The sequence below is a fragment of the Homalodisca vitripennis genome, chromosome 3, assembly GCF_021130785.1.
Source record: "Homalodisca vitripennis isolate AUS2020 chromosome 3, UT_GWSS_2.1, whole genome shotgun sequence".
Classification (NCBI taxonomy): domain Eukaryota; kingdom Metazoa; phylum Arthropoda; class Insecta; order Hemiptera; family Cicadellidae; genus Homalodisca; species Homalodisca vitripennis.
In genome coordinates this window covers 136,943,676-136,961,812 of record NC_060209.1, presented here as the reverse complement: position 1 = coordinate 136,961,812, position 18,137 = coordinate 136,943,676, and the positions used below count along the sequence as shown (strand labels likewise).

The window sequence follows — 18,137 nt, the reverse complement described above, 5'->3', positions numbered from 1 at the left end:
GGAGACTCGTTTGTAAGAATAAAAATTGCCTTCATTTTGAAACATAAATAATTATCTGTTCAGTAGTGGTAATTGATAAAAATCCTCATATTACCACGCTATTAAATTCTTGTTCAACTATAAACTGACAACTAAAAGGGTTATTGTCACCATTCTTAACTTTCCACCTTACCCAATAATTTATTGTCATTGGAATATTTTCTCAATTGCCTTTCCTTGTCGATCGTTATCCACACAATAGTAATTAGTTGAAGTCCATTTAATTAAATCAAGATAGTTTATTACTAACACTTAATAATACTTTTATATAAATTCCTAGATTATGGTATTGTACTTATCTTTCGTGTACACCTCATACCAGATCTCGCAATTTAATTCAATAACAGTAAATAAATCCTTCAGTAATCATCAACACTCCATAATAGTATGAATTCAATATTCAACTAATAGAAGAGTTGAACCATTTTAAAATTTCCAGATAGGCTTGAAAAATTATAGTGGAATCAGATTAAAACCGCTATGTTTAATCCAGAATGTACGGAAACCATGTTTAAGCAATAAAATTAAAGTACATTTTGTTTTATCTAAGTTAGTTTAGTTGTGTGCCACACTTTACATTTTATGTTGGAAATAATAAAATGTTAACTGTTCTTATTTATACTTTTATTTGTCATATTTAAAAAAATCAGAATACTATGAAACAAATAAAAATGCCATATTATAGTAAACATACATACTGAAACATGTACAAGATATAGATGGATAAGTGAGAAATGTAACTAGCATAATAATATATTTTCCCCTGTGCAGGGGGTATTACTGCTGGAGAAGAGCAAATATTTCCAGAGTTGGTGACGTCATTATCACGGAGATGTCAGTGTCTAACAACCGGATTCTACTGCTGCCGTAGTCGCTGTTTCACTAATTAGCCTATTAACCGTTAAATGAGTTCTACATTAAATCTTCTGCCTAAATTAATTTCAGAATTACAACAATTTGTGCTTGCTAAAGGAATGGCTTATATTAATACAAATTGAGAATTTGGAATTTGTAAATAATGAAAATTTTTCAATATATGCAATAGTATTTCAAAAATGTTTTTCACAATATTGTAATATTTAGGTTTATCACATTGTTCATAATGCAGGATATTAATTAAGTACATAAGCAGTACATTAAACAATAATTTTAAATCTAAAATGTGGATAAATATATTACAAGGGAACTGTTTTATCATTGGAAAAAAAATTACGATAAGAAATGGGTAAATATAAAGCCACATAACTTTTTCTCATAATCGTCAAACTCACATTATGAAAATATAAAATAATGCCTAATTTACAATGAAAATAATATTAAAAATATAATCATGTAAATTAAACATTAAATGTTTGATATATTTTAATATTATAAAACTTTTTCTAACTTCATTTAATTACTGGTCTAAATACATATGTCAATAAAACACATAATTATATTTATTCTGAAGAAAAAAAACCATAGTACCTCAACGTTTGACATTGAATTGAAAGTCCATTAATTATTATACGAGTATGTTTTTGGGAGAATACATATCACTCTTGCCCAGGTATCTGTTGAAGAGTAAGTGTAGCCTAAATTATAATCATACCACTCCCGGAGAGAGTTAGGTGCGGGTATATTACTAGATAATATATTTTGTGGCTATAATGTAAATTGGGATTCAGATACCTCAAGGTGACTACTTTGGCACGATAAAAATTTTAACAGGATGGCTCTGCTAATTACGAATATCTGGTTTATTAGCACATACTTCGCTTCACCTGACACACGCACACACACACACACACACACACACACACACACACACACACACACACACACACACACAACTATATATATATATATATATATATATATATATATATATATATATATATATATATCCTCGTATACGGAATTATGCATCATTCCATATATTTTATTTAGTATGTCCCACGACGTCCGTTACACGAACTATTGTAGACCAATTTAGAGGAACTTCAAAGTCAAAGATCATAGCTTTCTTAGTGATATTACATATGATGGCTATCTTGGCCCACAAACAGTCTAAGTAATATTGATGTTGATTTTAATTTTTAGTTTTCATACTATATATATATATATATATATATATCGTATCTGAATAAATATAATATTTTTATCTGAATACATAAAAATCAACATCAATAATACTTAGATTATGACAGTTGTAAAGAAGATACAAGATACAATAAACTACATGTTCTCGGTTCCCTATGTATGTTTGCTATATCATACTATATCCTCGCCCCAGTCTAGGAATTATATCAGTATTTCTTCACACAAAGGAGTATCATATACCTCATCAGTGAGACGCGGATGCGATATCCTCTCGATGATTTTCTGTCATTAAAAATTCATTAATTCATTTTTTGCCTTGTGGTTTCACATGCTATATTCACAGACACACTGCGCTCGCCCGTATGTTTATGTTGTAGTCACGGAGTGAATGGCTTACTGAATCTTGCTAATTCCCAGTCCGTCCGTATTATCTACTCAGTTACTGTAAATATGCCATAGCACAATTTATAAGGATAACTTAATCAGTAACTTTTAAGAACAGTTTTAGTGTAAGTAAAATCCAGAACAAATTCATCGGTTTGCGTTGTTGATACGATGTTGAAATAGGAACTGTTCTTACTTTTTTCAATATTTACTCTATAAATTGTAACAAATTTAAAATAGCACATTATTTACTGAAACAAGGAAAAATAATTACACGGCAAGTGTGATGACGTTTAATTTCCCTTTCAATTAATATTATTCAACTTTAAAGGAGAAGATGAGATTTTAAACTGCTTTTCAGTACAGTCGGTTGAATATTTTATGCATAAAAGCAAAACAAACAAATAAAGGCACTTTTTCATTTATAATATTATTATGATTAGGATTAGCTGTATACAGTACAATTTCATGTACACAAGGTGAAACAAGACTTTCGTAATTGTGTTGGCTGAAGAATGATCAGGACGACCAATAAATATAAGTGTGGTCGGATTCATGAATAATATCTAGCAGATTTAAGCGACACAATGTCTAGTTCAGGAGTTATTCGTTCTTTTTAAGAGAGTTCCTAAAAAAGGGCTGTAATTTGCAAGGAATGAGAGTTCTTTTTACGTTCAAAATGTGACAAATTAAACAATTTTTTGATTGAACAATTATTTTACACTGGGCTGGGTGCGTTTACAAAGTAATATTTTGTATTTGATTAACTTAATATGGCAGGTTTTAGGGGTTATCCTGTATGAAAGATTTACAGATTTTTAGAAAGGATTTATAATTAATTTGGCAATGGAAAGCGAAAACTTTCGTTTAGAGCAGTGATATTGTATACACTTTTCTCATATAACATCCAAATAGAATTTAAATTAAGTGAATTTATGTTTCATTTACGTTGCATGTTAGAAAGCGTTATGTATTATTTTCTAGTCTTTCGAGATATAAATTATTTGGAGAACGCAATGTTAGTAAAGAATCATATTATAATCAGAAAAGTCAGAGAACGCAACTGTAATTTAAAATATATAGAAAACATAGAGTCAATAACATCACATAATACATAGACATCATAAACAAAGTGTTGGCTAAAGAGAAAATAGTAGCAGAGAGGCCTTAACATATTATTTCAAGCCTTTTATAGGACAAAGTATGCATATAATATATGCATATTTTTATTTTTAAAAAATATCCGTGATAACGAATATAATGGAATCTTTAAAACAGCATATTTCTCAATACGATCTTAAAGAATTATTTTCTGCGTTTAAATATTTCAATGATGATACCAAATTCGCCCTTTCTCGAGAACACAGCCATAAACAGTGGAATTTTATGGCTGCTATTTAATTACTTCAACTTTAAAATAGAAAAAAAAATTTTTGACTATTTTAAAATCCGCCATATCGAGTATCGTTTTCTAGTTATATGAACTGTTTTGTACACCATTATTGTCGAAATCAGTAAAATCCAATGTTTTTGGAATTTGCAACCTAATACTAGTTGAGTAGCAAATCTGAGAGTACCATTTATGTATTTCCTGGTAGAGCTAGAGGAAATAATTCTGTTCCAATTGTAGTCCTGTGTAATTTCTTCGTTGGATAAGACTTGAAGAAGATCGAGGGGAATAAAAGATTGAGATTGGTAAAAGAAAATCATGCTCCATTTTAATGATATGAGACATTTTATTGTTGGATGGATTTTTACGATGTCCCATGTTCATAACCACTTGAATCATTTTGATGAACAATAAAAAATAGTACGACAAGAACATATTTGGAAATTGTTACAGTGTTCCAAAATATTGACACTTTTTTAGAAATAACATTGGTTTCTTCTATGTTAGCTAGAATGTGGTTCTTATTTATTTTTCATTCGAGGATAGTGCAAACTAGTTCTGGCTTTTCGGAACTCGATTATGTAAAAATAACTACGCATGAAAAGAGAAAGTTAAGAGATATATAAGAATCTTCATAGTAAATGTTTATAAATATTGGAAAAATTAAAACTGTCATATGATTTTTCTTTTTCAAGAGTGATTGAAAGTAATAAGTATTTATTTGCATAACATGAGAAAAGGGAAACGAATATTTAAATACCCTTTTAAATACATAACCTTTTTTCATTGGGCACCCAGTTGCACCTTGTTTTAAAATGTATTTCACTACATGTAAAAACTATATACAAACCTTGCAATAAATTTTTCACTGACTTGTTATCTACCAAATGTGTGAGAATATTGTTAATATAGCCTATATTCCTTTGAGCATAAAATTCTCGTTTATTTACGTTATATTATCGTTTAGGTAAACATAAATATAATGTCTCGTCAATTTAGGTACATCGATTAAGCCAAAAACTTGTAGCTTCCATTGTAACTGCTAATTAAGATACCACAGCATTTTTAATTTTACGAAACTGAAACGGAATTTCTCAGAAGTAATGTGTATATTTTCTTCAGATTTTTCAAAGAGTAAGTTATTTTCCAAGTGAGCTTGGATATAACTAATGACTGCGGTAACTTGTAAAATATGCGGTAATTCAGATGACTAACGTTGATGCCACAATAAACAAAGTTCAGTTGTAACGGCATGATTGCGTGGTGTCTCGTTCATGATTATTTCACTTGCAGAATATCTACTGTACACAGCATGCGTTCATGAAGTATACGAGAGAGTTTCAATGTTACGTATAACACTTAACGTATTATACTAATAAACTCGCCTTCGGCTCGCTGGGGGCTACGCCCCCAGGCCCCCATTTGGGTGTTGGCTAAATTCGGGGATAAGCGTAGTTCGGTGTTTGGTTAAATTCAGACGTGAAGTTTCCAAATTTTATGTATCCGTTCTCGAGAATCTTACGGGTCGTAATGCTTCGCTAACGCTCAGCCAAAAGATGTGTGGTGTATAATATTAATCAATTGATGTGGTAGAAGAGTTAAGTTATGTGTTCGTGAAATTTGGAGACAAGAAGAATTTGGTTTTAACCAAAGTCAGAGGACGTATGTATACCATAGTTTAATTTTCCGGATTTACCCAAACTTTTGACTTTGAGAGCGTTTTACGGCTTAACCGTTAGAGATACGAGAAAAAGTGACTGGACCTTTCTTGTCGGAAATTTAAATTTAACTTTCGATTCTGGTGTCCGATTTTAGCTACGACGTCTGGTTTAGCCAGTACGGAGCTGTGGAGAAAGGACTGCACTGGTGGGCTATTGTGAATTGTTTAGTGTAAATATAACAAAAACCCAACCGTGAGTCATTATTTTTAAGTTGTTTAGGGGGTTTAATCTGCTCAGAGGTTTATATTGTCGTGCCAGGAAATTCCCGGGGGGGGATAATAATGTTAAAGGGGGCTAAGACATCAGGGGGTTTAATTTACTCATGAGAAGATTATCTGGTCTTATCAGAAGATTCCGGGGTAGGGGGGTTGTTTGGGTGTTGGGAAAATTCGGGGATAAGCGGTATTCAGGAGTTCATCTACTAGGAAATTCCCTGGGGGGGGTTAATGTTACTGGGGGTTAAGACATCAGGGGGTTATCAGGTTATACCAGGAACTTCCCAAGGGGGGTTAAGAGATTTGGTGATTGTTAGAATTCTGACATGAAGTCATGCCAATAAATTCCCTAGGGGGGGTTAATGTTACCAGGGTGGTTAACACATCAGGGGATTAATTTACTCAGGAGGTTATCTGGTCATACTAGGAAATCCTCGGAGGGGGGTTAAAGTTACCGGGGGTTAATGACACACTTGTGCCTATTTTAGAGGGTGTCGTGTCTGTAAACAAAATAAAAATTTGTTCTGTCCCTATCTACTATTGACGCATAGCTAACGCTCAGCCAACTTATTATGTGGGGTTGTATTCACTCGTTAACCTAGCAAAGCCTGAATCCTGATTGAATTATACAAATATTAGCCACATATAATATATATTTAAAACTCCAAAAATTTCCAATTCACGACAAATATTTTGTTATTTATCGCGTTTTTCAGGCTTATTAAAGGACATACAGCAAAAAGTTATCAGACTTTTTTTGTAGAACACGTCGTTTTCTAAAACTTATTAAATGGATGTTTTGAGCTACGACCAACCGTTTAGCCGTTATCAAGCCCGGAATGTAAATTTGTAGGCGAAAATTTCCAAATATTTTCACTTAATAGCATTTTGCGGACAAACCAATGGAGATAGAGTAAAATGTCATTTGAACTTTTTTGTAGATCACACTATTTACTAAATCTAACCTTTGATTTATTTTGACCTCCGACCAATGGTTTCGCCGCTATCGAGCCCGAAAACAAAAGTTTCACGTAAAAGTTACAAAAAAATTGCACATAATCACGTTTTTCGGCCACACCAATGGAGATAGGGCAAAAAGTCACTTGACCTTTTCTGTAGATAACGCAATTTGCTAATTTGATGGGTCAATCAGATTTGAGCTACGACCAACGGTTCGGCTGAAATGAGTAAAAGTAAGTTGGCTGTTTGTCGGTTAACCTACGCTCAGGCATTGAGGTTAGCGTATTCAGTCTCGCCACAGGGATGCACAAAACGCAGAGACCATGTATATGTACACATTTATAACAACAAGTAGCTTATTAAATCAGCTTTGGTTTTAAGTGCAATAGTTAGTTATGTTTATGGCATAACTTATGGTTGAATGCAATGGTAGAACAGGTTGTTAAATTGTTAAAGTATTGATTAAATATGTCAGATGGTTGATGGCATGAAAACACGATGACTTAGACAATGTTAATGAATGGTGAATTGACTTTGAGGTAAAAGAATTGGGTTTATTTTTTAGGATGAAAAGAATATTGCTGTTTAATTAATTTGTCATTATTCGTTTTAAGCAAAAGAGATGGTTGATTTTGTGTGTGTTGAATATGAATAGTGGTTTAAAAATATAGAATAAAATGTGTTTGGAATTTTGAAAAGAACAGAAAATCAGTTGTTTGCCCGTCGGTTTACCAACGCTCAGATATTGAGGTTGGCGTATCCAGTCTCGCCACGGGGAGGCCGGCAAACTTAGAGACCATATCTATTTACATATTTACACAAAACGGGGAGTTTTATTCTGGCAGATCCCCTTGCCTACTGCTAATAAAGTCATCAGGGAGTTTTGGTAAAGCAGTTCCCTTTGCCTACTGCTAATGAAATCATCAGGGAGTTTTGGTAAAGCAGTTCCCTTTGCCTACTGCTAATGAAATCATCAGGGAGTTTTGGTAAAGCAGTTCCCTTTGCCTACTGCTAATGAAATCATCAGGGAGTTTTGGTGAAGCAGTCCCCTTTGCCTACTGCTAATGAAATCATCAGGGAGTTTTGGTAAAGCAGTTCCCTTTGCCTACTGCTAGGTCAAATCACGACGGGGAGTTTTTTTTAAGTGGCAGATCCCCTAGCCTACTGCCGAAGACTTAATCAGTGTTTAGAAGGAGCTCGTCATATACAATATTCTTTGCATAGGCGACTCCTTCTACTATTCTGTCGTCTGGTACAAGAACGACGATGTCGTCTGGACGTCTCACTCTGCTCAACAGGACGTAGAGCTGGCCATGAGTGAAGCAGTCCGTTCTCAGGTCGACTCCGACGTACTCAATTGTCTGGCCTTGGCTCTTGTGACCAGTCATGCAGTACGCCAACATGAGGGGGAACTGACGGCGACAAACCCGGAGCGGCGATCCTTCGGCAAACGCGAACCTGAACGTAATCCGGGGAATTCCGATAGGTTGCGTGTTGCCGATAAGTCTGACGGTGATCAGTCGGCTGCTGATCGCCGTCACAATGACTTTGGTGCCGTTCACGAGTCCATCACCGATATTTAAGTTTCTCATGATTAAGCATACGGAGCCGACCTTGAGACGCAGGACGTGATCTGGCACTCCTTTGCCAGTGGCCTGGTTGAGGAGATTTACGTCCACATCCAGCCCGTCGTCGTCTTCTCTGTCCACGGTGTCCGCGCTTCTCAACTCATGAATGCGCCCGTCCATGAGGTCTAGGATGCGACCGTTGATCTCCTTGACGTTCACATTCAGAGTTGAGAGTATTGCCCGTCTCGCACAAAGATCAGGATCTCGCAGAACACCAGGAGGAAACACATCCGTTATTAAGTCCGCGAGAGAAGTGAGGCATCTCACCCCAGTGAGGGGAATGAGAGACTCTCTCTCGCGGCCTTCTCCAAAAAGTAAAGGATTTATTGTTCCATTGCCTACTCCAAGGAGGAAGTTGGAGTAGTCAATGGAACCACTAGTTCTCTGGGGTGTCGTCAGGGAAAATAGTGTGAACAGTCGCCACAGATGTGACGCCCGAAGTGACACGCACGCGACATCAGCTGGTGTGCGAGCCTTCTCAACGACGGGCGCAATCTGACGGAAGTCCCCGGAGCAGATGAAGATCTTATTCCCGAATGGCACACTACTATTCATGAGATCCCGGAGGGATCTGTCGATCATCTCGAAGATGTAGCGGTGTGCCATCGGGGCCTCATCAAACACAATGAGCTGTGCTGCTCTGATGAGTTCTGCTCGCTGGGACCCGTTGGTGATGTTCCACACACCTGTGCCGTGACCTAGGTCTAGAGGGAGTCGGAACATGCTATGTGCTGTTGTTCCTCCAGCCATGTTCCTTGCAGCAATCCCTGAGCTAGCCACGGCGAGTGCAACCTGTCGACAACCACGGACATACGCAAGGATGACACGAATCAGAGAGGTCTTCCCATAACCCCTGGGACCGTCCAGAAATATGATTCTAGAAGTGCGTCGGTCACGGGGGTTGAGAAGCAGAGAGCGAACGTACTCAAACACACGGCGCTGGTCTGGGGAGAGTTTGGGCACCCAGTCCTCAACGATGGTTCGCTGGAGGTTCTCGCCGTAGTTGTGTAGCTCTCTACCTAACTCAGTCGTGTCATCCTCGACGTAGGGGAGTCCATGATCTTTCAAGCACGATCCCTGCTGGCGGAGGCTCCGATCGATGTCTATCAAGGTAAGTTTCACCGCCAGTTCAGGGTCGAGAGGGTTCCTTTCTAAGTGATTCTCGCTAAGGTTGTTCTTGAAAGACTCCCACAGAAGAGCAGCGGGAGCTCCCATGTTGCAGAGGATCACGAAGAAGGAACGGAGCCTAGGTCCAGTCATAAACGTAGATGCCTCGCGCAGCGCGTGATTGTATTCTTCTTCGTCTTCCACCAGGCCGAGATTGCGGGCTACGTCCTGAAACGTCCGGCAACCAGGACCGCCACGAGCCAGAAGATCAACGTAACCACGGCAAGGTGTAGACATAAGTAGAATACGAAGGTAGTATTGTTCTCCTCGGTTGGGAGAGACCCACATCAACCTACATACCTTCTCACCACGCTGGCGAGTCGTTACAAAGTGATGGCCATCGGGGTGTTCGTAAAATTCCGCAGTACGTGGGCGCTTAGTGTGCACCATGAACTTCTCGTAAAATGTCTGGTACGTGACATTGTCAAAAGTTTCATGGTGCGGGCGATTGAAGTAGACCATAAGCTTGGAGCTTGCTTGAGTGACTGCATCAGAGAGCTGTCTCGGCCGAAAGACAACACTTTGTTTGCCCTCTAAATGCACGGGAAGACAGTCAACGGTGGGCTCGAGCTTTGACACAGGAAAGTCGAGAAGACGCCAGCATGCGTCGCTGGCACCCACCATTCTCTTCGTCACGTAATGCTCGACCTCATCCTCTTGTTTCCCAGGGGAGTGACGGTTACGTTCTGGAGAGAACCGCCTTTCATGAGGTACTTAAAGAGGTACTTGATTACGCGACGAGTAGAAGCAAGCTCCAAGTTTATGCGCGCCTCGTATTTGAGCAGTAATGCGGAATTGTACGGAACGACCCAGCCATCATGCACTTTGATCTGTCTCCTACGTGATGTGATAAAGCCTTCGTTTGTGTAGTCTCGTTTGTATTGGACGAACCCCCTCTCGTCCACGTGGGTGGTTTGGCAGGCAGGCTTGGGGTAGAACTTGTTGCAGTGCCCCTTTGCAGAGTCCCAGCACAGGAAGTCGGTGCGGTGGTCAGTACCACATGGACCATGAATCATGTGTTTCAGCACCAACTTCCTGAGTCTTCCAGCGGCTTCCTCCTCCGAAGGGATGTCTGCGCGTATTACGGAGTCAATGTCACGTGCCTGTACCGGTCCATCGCCGTCAATTTTAAACACAATGTGGGCATGAGGAAGGCCCCTCATTTGCATTTCAATGACATAGACGATGTAAACCGGACGGCTAAACATTGCTCCGCTGCGCAGATCTCGGAGGAGTTCGCCAAGTTTAATCTGGAAGATTCTGCAGGCTGTTGAGGGGTCACTGCGCCCGCTGTTGTGAGGGCAGGCCTTCTTGTTTTCCTCCCAAGTAGCACTGAAGGTGAACGTCAGGAAAAACGTAGGTGAACCCAGACGAGACACAAGGCCCATTGCGTTCTCGTAATGTACCTTCATGTATCTGGGTCCACCGGTAAACGAACTTGGGAGGTAAACTTTTCCAGCCTGCACCCCACCCTCACCCAAGACTGTTTCATCGCGGGTGATGTCGCCTAAAACCTGCCCACCAGCTTGCCTACCCCGTTGAGCTTCAAGGAGCTCGTCCAGTGGTCCTATCCTCAAGGAATTTTGAGCAGCAGAACGCGTTTGGGAGAAACGAATAAATCTTAGACGCTCCTCCTCGTACCTCGCGAACATCTCGACCTGCCATGCTTGAGACAGCCTGCCGAAATGCGAGAAACGGGGATCGGAGAGGAGGAGACATCTAGAGTAATTGTATTGTGAAAGTTTCCCCCCGTGGTTGTCTAAGCGCCCAATATGCCACCCTAAATTACCTTGAGGATAGAGCAACGGATATTGGAAAGGCTCCATTAAGGGGCTAAAGAGGTCAACGGAAGACGGACGCCTATCACTCTTCTTCCAGATGGTCAATTTTCTTGGATCAGTTATGGTGTCTTCATTGCTCAATACAGCGTGCACTTCAATGCCTGTTTGCCTATCTCCAAGAACAGGGCCATGGGTAGATCTGCTGGTCACTTCAAATTCCAAATGAGCGTTGACTGAAGGCTCATCACTCAATCTACGGAAATCATTGATGAAAGGATTACAGGAAAGAAGATATGTATTAATTTCATCAATGACTTCTGAGTTCAATGATCTACCCATGGCAATGTTTTTGCGCTCCTCGCCATCATCTATGTACAGGCGGCACCGGTTCACAAACTGGACATCACCTCCCTTGGTCCTAAACTTTTGACCTGGAGCGTCCAGACTGTGAACCTGGTGGTACATCTTACCTTCGATCTTAAAGAAGGCGAGGCCTGAAGGATGACGGTACCCCCCAGTCACCTCGAGAGCGCAGAAGGCAAACAAGTCATTGTAGGCACGGGCTCGTTCGATGAACAGACGGTTAGAATAGAAACTGGCGTCCAGAGGAGGTAAATTATGGACTTTATAAGATCCCTCACCGCAACACCATTTCTTCCTATCCTTCTCTTCATCGAACAGCCTTGCATGACAATGAGGACACTTTGAAAATGTTTTCGTCCCATAAACTTATTTTTTTTAGTTTGTAAGAATTAATATAGACTAAATTATCTATTTTCCAATACGCCATTGGGCCATGTTCAACTACACGTCGTGCTAGTATGTTGGAAATGTGCCTTAATTCTGTCAAATTTAGGATTTTTTATTCGAAATATTTGTACTTTTTGTAAATTTGTGTCAGGATGTTTTTCTGTATAACGCTGAACAGCACCCCTGTGAACTTCAGGATGCTGCTCAGTGTAGCGCTGAACAGCATCTCGATGGACCTGAGGGTGCTGCTCAGTGTAACGTTGAACAGCATCTCGGTTGACTTGAGGATGCTGTTCAGTATATCTTTTCACTGCGTCCCTGTTGACTTGAGGATTGTTTGAGGAGTACTTTTTCTTTGAATTTTTTTATCTGCTCCTCCTTAGTGGTTGAAAGAGTTTTAGGGCGGCCACGTTTCACTTTTTTAGGTCTACCCGGCCCCTTTTTAACTGGAGCACAGACGGACATGGTACTTATTTCTAATGGCGGTAAAGATTCGACAATGCTTAAACAAGTAGAATTAGGATCTTTGATTATTGGCTCAGGAGGAGAGGACACTGATAGCGTAGGGAACATATCCAGTCTACCCGTGCGCAGCATTTCAGCCAAATGGGGGCGCATTGATGGTATATCATAGCGCAGTTTGGCTGGGTCCCGGCCAAGGGCAAGTGAAGTAGCATTAGCAATGGCGAATACGCCGCAGTCAAAACCGTTTTTCTTGCCTTTGGACAGGAATAAATGCTGGAACGATGGATAGGTCCGGGAACAGAAGGGAGAGCAGCTTAGTTTGGTCTGCAGTGAGGTGGGCACTGTTCAGACTGTCGTACACATACAAATTACTGCCATCGTGGAAGACCACATTCCAATGACCGATAGAACTGGCGTCGATCTTCCCCGAGAACAGAATTTGTATGTGAGGTGTAGCGACAGCCGAAACACCTTCCATTGCAGCAATGGCCGAACAGCTTACAGGATGATACTCAGTGTTTTCATCCAGTATGCTTCCGAACCTATCCATATGGTCAGTACTAAGATAGTCCCCACTCTCAACCTCTCTTACCATTCCCTCGAGGAATGCATTCATTTTAAACGTCAAATAAAAAGGAATAAAAAAATTAAACAATAATTAAAAAGGAATATAAGCTTCAATTAAGAACACAAAAAACACAACGAGAACACAAGGAACAGTCAGAAAAAAGGGCAAAATGTTGCCTAATAGTACAGCAAAGAAGCAGAAATAGTCACTTGGACGTCAACAACAGTGCCCGCCTCTATCTACAATTTAGCTTATTTCAATAAATATTAAAAAGTTAAAAAGGAAGTTCACAATATGGCGTAATAAGAAAGAAAAGAAAGCAAAGAAGTAGAATAGAAGTAGTCACTTGGATGTTAAGAACGATGAACGTGAACTTTTATTTAGACGTAAAATACATATATTTTTTACTGAAACAGTCAATCCATTAAGGAAACAACAAAAAAATAAAGCCTAGTATAAAACCGAAAATATTCAGCCAAGTTAAGAGTACGGCTATTCAAGTAGTCAATGTAGACTGAGTAGGAACGTAAAGTTAAGTTTGGATTTCATAGACATCTAGGGATATCAACTCCTACGTACCGTACAGAAGTCGCTAAGGCCATCAATTCTCTTCACTAGGATCCCTAATGTTGTCCCGACACAAAAACTATCACTTCGGAAAGCAGCAACTGAATTTTGCTGTTGACTTTTGGAAACGCGAATGAAGATGGGTGGAAAAATAGCAAAAAATGACAGTTTTTTGCAAATATCTCGTAAAACGGTAAGAGATATCGAAAAAATGACGAAATTTTTTCCACCCCTGGACCGTCCCCCACCCTTCTGAATTATTTTTCCCTATCTATCGACACCAAAAAAGTTAACCTAGGACTATCTTTACGTTAACCCCCCCCCCTCCCCCACCCATCCTCGCAATGTCCCTATCTACTATATCACAAAATTATTTATTTCTCGGGATTGGGTAAACATATTGAGACACTTCAAACTGTTTATTGGTGTAGAATTTTACGATGCATCTTATGGTGTTATTATTTATTTTCTAAAAATTTGTTTTTTTTTTATTAGAAATTTTTGAAAATTTTCAAAAAATACGTTTTTCAACTTCTCGCGCCTCCTGTATATACACTTTAAGAGATAGAGCAAAAGTTTAAATTGCAAACTTGTAGAGAGTTTCAAGGAGAATACTGTAAGTGGGCTCCGTTTTTCGATAGGATGCTTCGTTAAGTCACAATCGAGCGCCTACGAAAGGTCTACACGGGGAGAAAATGCGTCCGCCATTTTGATTTTTTTAAGGAGTTGAAAATGAAAAATTCTCACTTTTTCGGGATTTTCCTGGTGGTTACACGTGGAAAGCTATCTGTGTACCAAATTTCAAGTCTCTAACTCATCTGGAAGTAGGTTAGAATTAGTATACGTGAGTGAGTCAGTCAGTTACACATGCGGTTGTATATATATTAGACTCGCCTTCGGCTCGCTGGGGGCTACGCCCCCAGGCCCCCATGATGTACGCTTGCAAATTCGGGGATAAGAGAGATTTGGTAATTGGTAAAAATTTTGGACATGAGGTCATGCCACGACATTCCCTGGGTGGGTTTTAATATTACCAGGGGTTAAGACATCAGGGGGTTTTATTTACTCAAGTGCCAGTGTCAATCTCGACGGGGAGTTTTGTTTGGGCAGGCCCCCTAGCCTACTGCCAATCTCAATCCGGTTCACTGAAGAAGTTCGCCGTACACGATGTTCTTCGCGTAGTGTCAAATTAGTTGCTAGTAACTTAAAGTTGATAAAACTGTTCTTTGCCCGTTAGTTTGTCAATGCTCAAATACGGAGACCATATATTATTAACAAAATTACAGTCAATGATATTCTCTGATGTCGTGTGGAAATTTGCATATTTGGTTGTGTTTAAACATGTGTCAGACGATTTGGTAATAACTTATTGTTGTTGAAACTGTTGTTTGCCCGTTAGTTTGTCAATGCTTTAAATGCAAGCATGACGTATCCAGTCTCGCCACGGGGAGGCTGGAAAACGTGGAGACCAAATATTATTAACAAAATTACATCAATCGTTGGTTAATGTTGATCTTCAATGTCGTGTACATCTTTGAATATTTAGTTGTGTATATCCTTGTGTCAAATTATTTGGTAATAACTTATTATTGTTGAAATTGTTGTTTGCCCGTTAGTTTGTCAATGCTTTAAATGCAAGCATGACGTATCCAGTCTCGCCACGGGGAGGCCGGCAAACATAGAGACCATATATTTACATATATACAGAAAACTATTTACATCGACGAGGAGTTTTGTTTTGGCAGGCCCTCTAGCCTACTGCCGCATCAATCAGAATGGGGAGTTTTGTTCTGGCAGGTCCCATTGCCTATTGCCTAATCAGTCACTACGGGGAGTTTTGTTTTGGCAGGTCCCCTAGCCTACTGCCTAGTCAATCCCGACGGGGAGTTTTGTTTGGGCAGGCCCCCTAGCCTACTGCTAGTGTCAATCTCGACGGGGAGTTTTGTTTGGGCAGGCCCCCTAGCCTACTGCCAATCTCAATCCGGTTCACTGAAGAAGTTCGCCGTACACGATGTTCTTCGCGTAGGCGACTTCATTTTGTACCCTTTCGGGGCGGACGAGGACAACGATGTCTTCCGGACATCGAACTCTACTGAGCAGGACGTACAGCTGTCACATGGGGTGAAACAATCAGTGCGAAGATCGACTCCGACCTGATCTATCGTCTGACCTTGGCTCTTGTGGCCGGTCATCGCGTATGCCAGCATCAGAGGAAACTGACGTCGACGGACAAGTAACGGCGAACCTTCAAACGATCGCGAACCTAAAGATTATTCTAGGAATACCGATAGGTTGCGCGTCGTGAGGGCGTCTGACGGTAATCAACCGATTGGTTATAGCCGTCACAATGACCTTAGTGCCGTTTACAAGGCCGTCAGCGATATTTAGATTCCTCATGATGAGGCACACTGAGCCGATCTTAAGTCGCAGCACGTGATCAGGAACACCCTTGCCTGTAGCCTGGTTCAGTAGAGGGACTTCAACAGCCAGATTGTCATCGTTTTCACGATCCACAGTGTCGGCGCTTCGCAGCTCATGAAGGCGACCGTCTAAAGAGTTCAAGATTATGTCGTTGATCTCTCTAACGTTCACGTTCAGAGTCGAGAGGATCGCACGACGAGCACACTGATCGGGATCGCGGAGTACGTCGGCAGGAAAGACAGTTGAGATGAGGACTTGTAATGCAGTGACATACCTCACCTCGGCCAAGGGAATAAGTGTTTCACTCTCTCTACCCTCCCCGAAAGTTGTGGACGGAACAGTGCCGTTGCCTACTGCGAGAAGGAATTCAGAGTAGTCAACGGAACTGCTCGTCCTGTGCGGTGTCGTCAGAGAGAAGACGCGGAACAGTCGCCACAGACGCGAAGCCCGAAGAGAAACGCACGCGACGGCATCTGCCGTTCGTGCCTTTACAACAACGGGAGCGATCTGCCGGAAATCTCCAGAGCACAGAAAGATCTTGCCACCGAATGGGTCATCGCGGTTCATGAGATCTCGTAGCGAGCGGTCGAGGATCTCAAAGATGTAGCGATGGGCCATCGGGGCCTCGTCGAAGACGATGAGCTGAGCAGCTCTGATCAGTTCTGCGCGCTGGGACCCGTTGGTAATGTTCCAAACGCCAGACCCGTCGCCCAGATCGAGCGGAAGCCGGAACATGCTGTGGGCCGTTGAAACCACCAGGCATGTTTCCTGCAGCGATGCCCGAGCTGGCGACGGCCAGTGCAATCTGACGACAACTACGCACGTGTGCCAGTATGACACGAAGAAGTGACGTTTTGCCATATCCCCCGGGACCATCGAGGAAGATTACTCTTGAAGATCGGCGGTCACCGGGGTTGTCAAGAAGGGAACGCACGTGTTGCAGAAACGCGTCTCTGGTCTTCTGAGAGCTTTTGTTCCCATTCCTCGACAATGGCCCGCTGTTGGTTCTCGCCATAGTCCAACAGCTCCCTTCCCACTTCCGTCGTGTCATCCTGCACGTCGGGGAGACCACAATCCAATAAAGACAATCCCTGCCGACGTAGACTGCGATCGATATCGATCAAGGAAAGTGTATACGCTCTTTCGGGGTCAAGTGGGCTCCTTTCCAAGTGGTCCTCGCAAAGGGTGTCACGGAAGGAATCCCACAGAATTGCTGCAGGAGCACCCATATTACAAAGGAGCACGAAAAAGGAACGAAGCCTCGAAGCGACCATGAACCCAGAAGCCTCTCGCAGCGCTTCGCGGTACTCATCCTCGTCCTCAATCAAGCCGAGCTGACGACAAACCTCCTGGAACGTACGGCAATCAGGACCACCGCGTGACAGGAGGTCGGAGTAGCCGCGACAAGGTGTTGACAAGAGGAGCATCCGAAGGTAGTAGAGTTCTCCACGATTAGGCGAGACCCAAAATACCCTACATACCTTCCCTCCACGCTGGCGAGGTGTGACGAAGTGTTTCCCGTCTTGATGTTCATATATAGGTTCTGGTTTTGGTCGTTTGTCATGAATTATGTAGTTCTCAAAAAATGTCAGGTAAGTTAAACTGTCAAAAGTTTTATCAACAGGTCTGTTAAAATACAATAACAAACTTGGAGCTTGATCTAGTTATCGCGGAGGTGAGATCACTGGGACGAAAACAGACGTGCTGTTTACCCTCAAGATGGACGGGTAGACACTCAACTGTTGGCTCTGACTTTGAGATTGGGAAATCCAAGAGACGCCAGCATGCGTCGCTTGCACCAACCATTCTCTTAGTTACATAGTGTTCTACCTCGTCCTCTTGTTGCCACAAAGGAGTGACGGTGACATTTTGAAGTGATCCACCCTTCATCAGGTACTTGAATAGATACTTGATGACGCGACGGGTAGAAGCAAGCTCCAAGTTAATATGTGCTTCATACTTTAGCAGTAGTGCGGCGTTATATGGCACAACCCATCCA

General features: G+C 41.2%; 2 protein-coding genes across 2 annotated transcripts; both read right to left on the bottom strand.

Moving 5' to 3' along the window:
• Positions 1-7,966: 7,966 nt before the first annotated feature.
• Positions 7,967-10,210, bottom strand: LOC124358367 (ATP-dependent DNA helicase PIF1-like). Its single transcript, XM_046810668.1, has one exon. The coding sequence runs from the start codon at positions 10,208-10,210 to the stop codon at positions 7,967-7,969; it is 2,244 nt and encodes a 747-aa protein (XP_046666624.1).
• Positions 10,211-10,218: 8 nt separating this feature from the next.
• LOC124358366 lies at positions 10,219-11,832 on the bottom strand. The gene is made up of 2 exons (XM_046810667.1): positions 10,780-11,832; positions 10,219-10,689 (listed from the first exon to the last, which is right to left on the bottom strand). The coding sequence occupies exons 1-2, from the start codon at positions 11,830-11,832 to the stop codon at positions 10,219-10,221; spliced, it is 1,524 nt and encodes a 507-aa protein (XP_046666623.1).
• Positions 11,833-18,137: the final 6,305 nt, after the last annotated feature.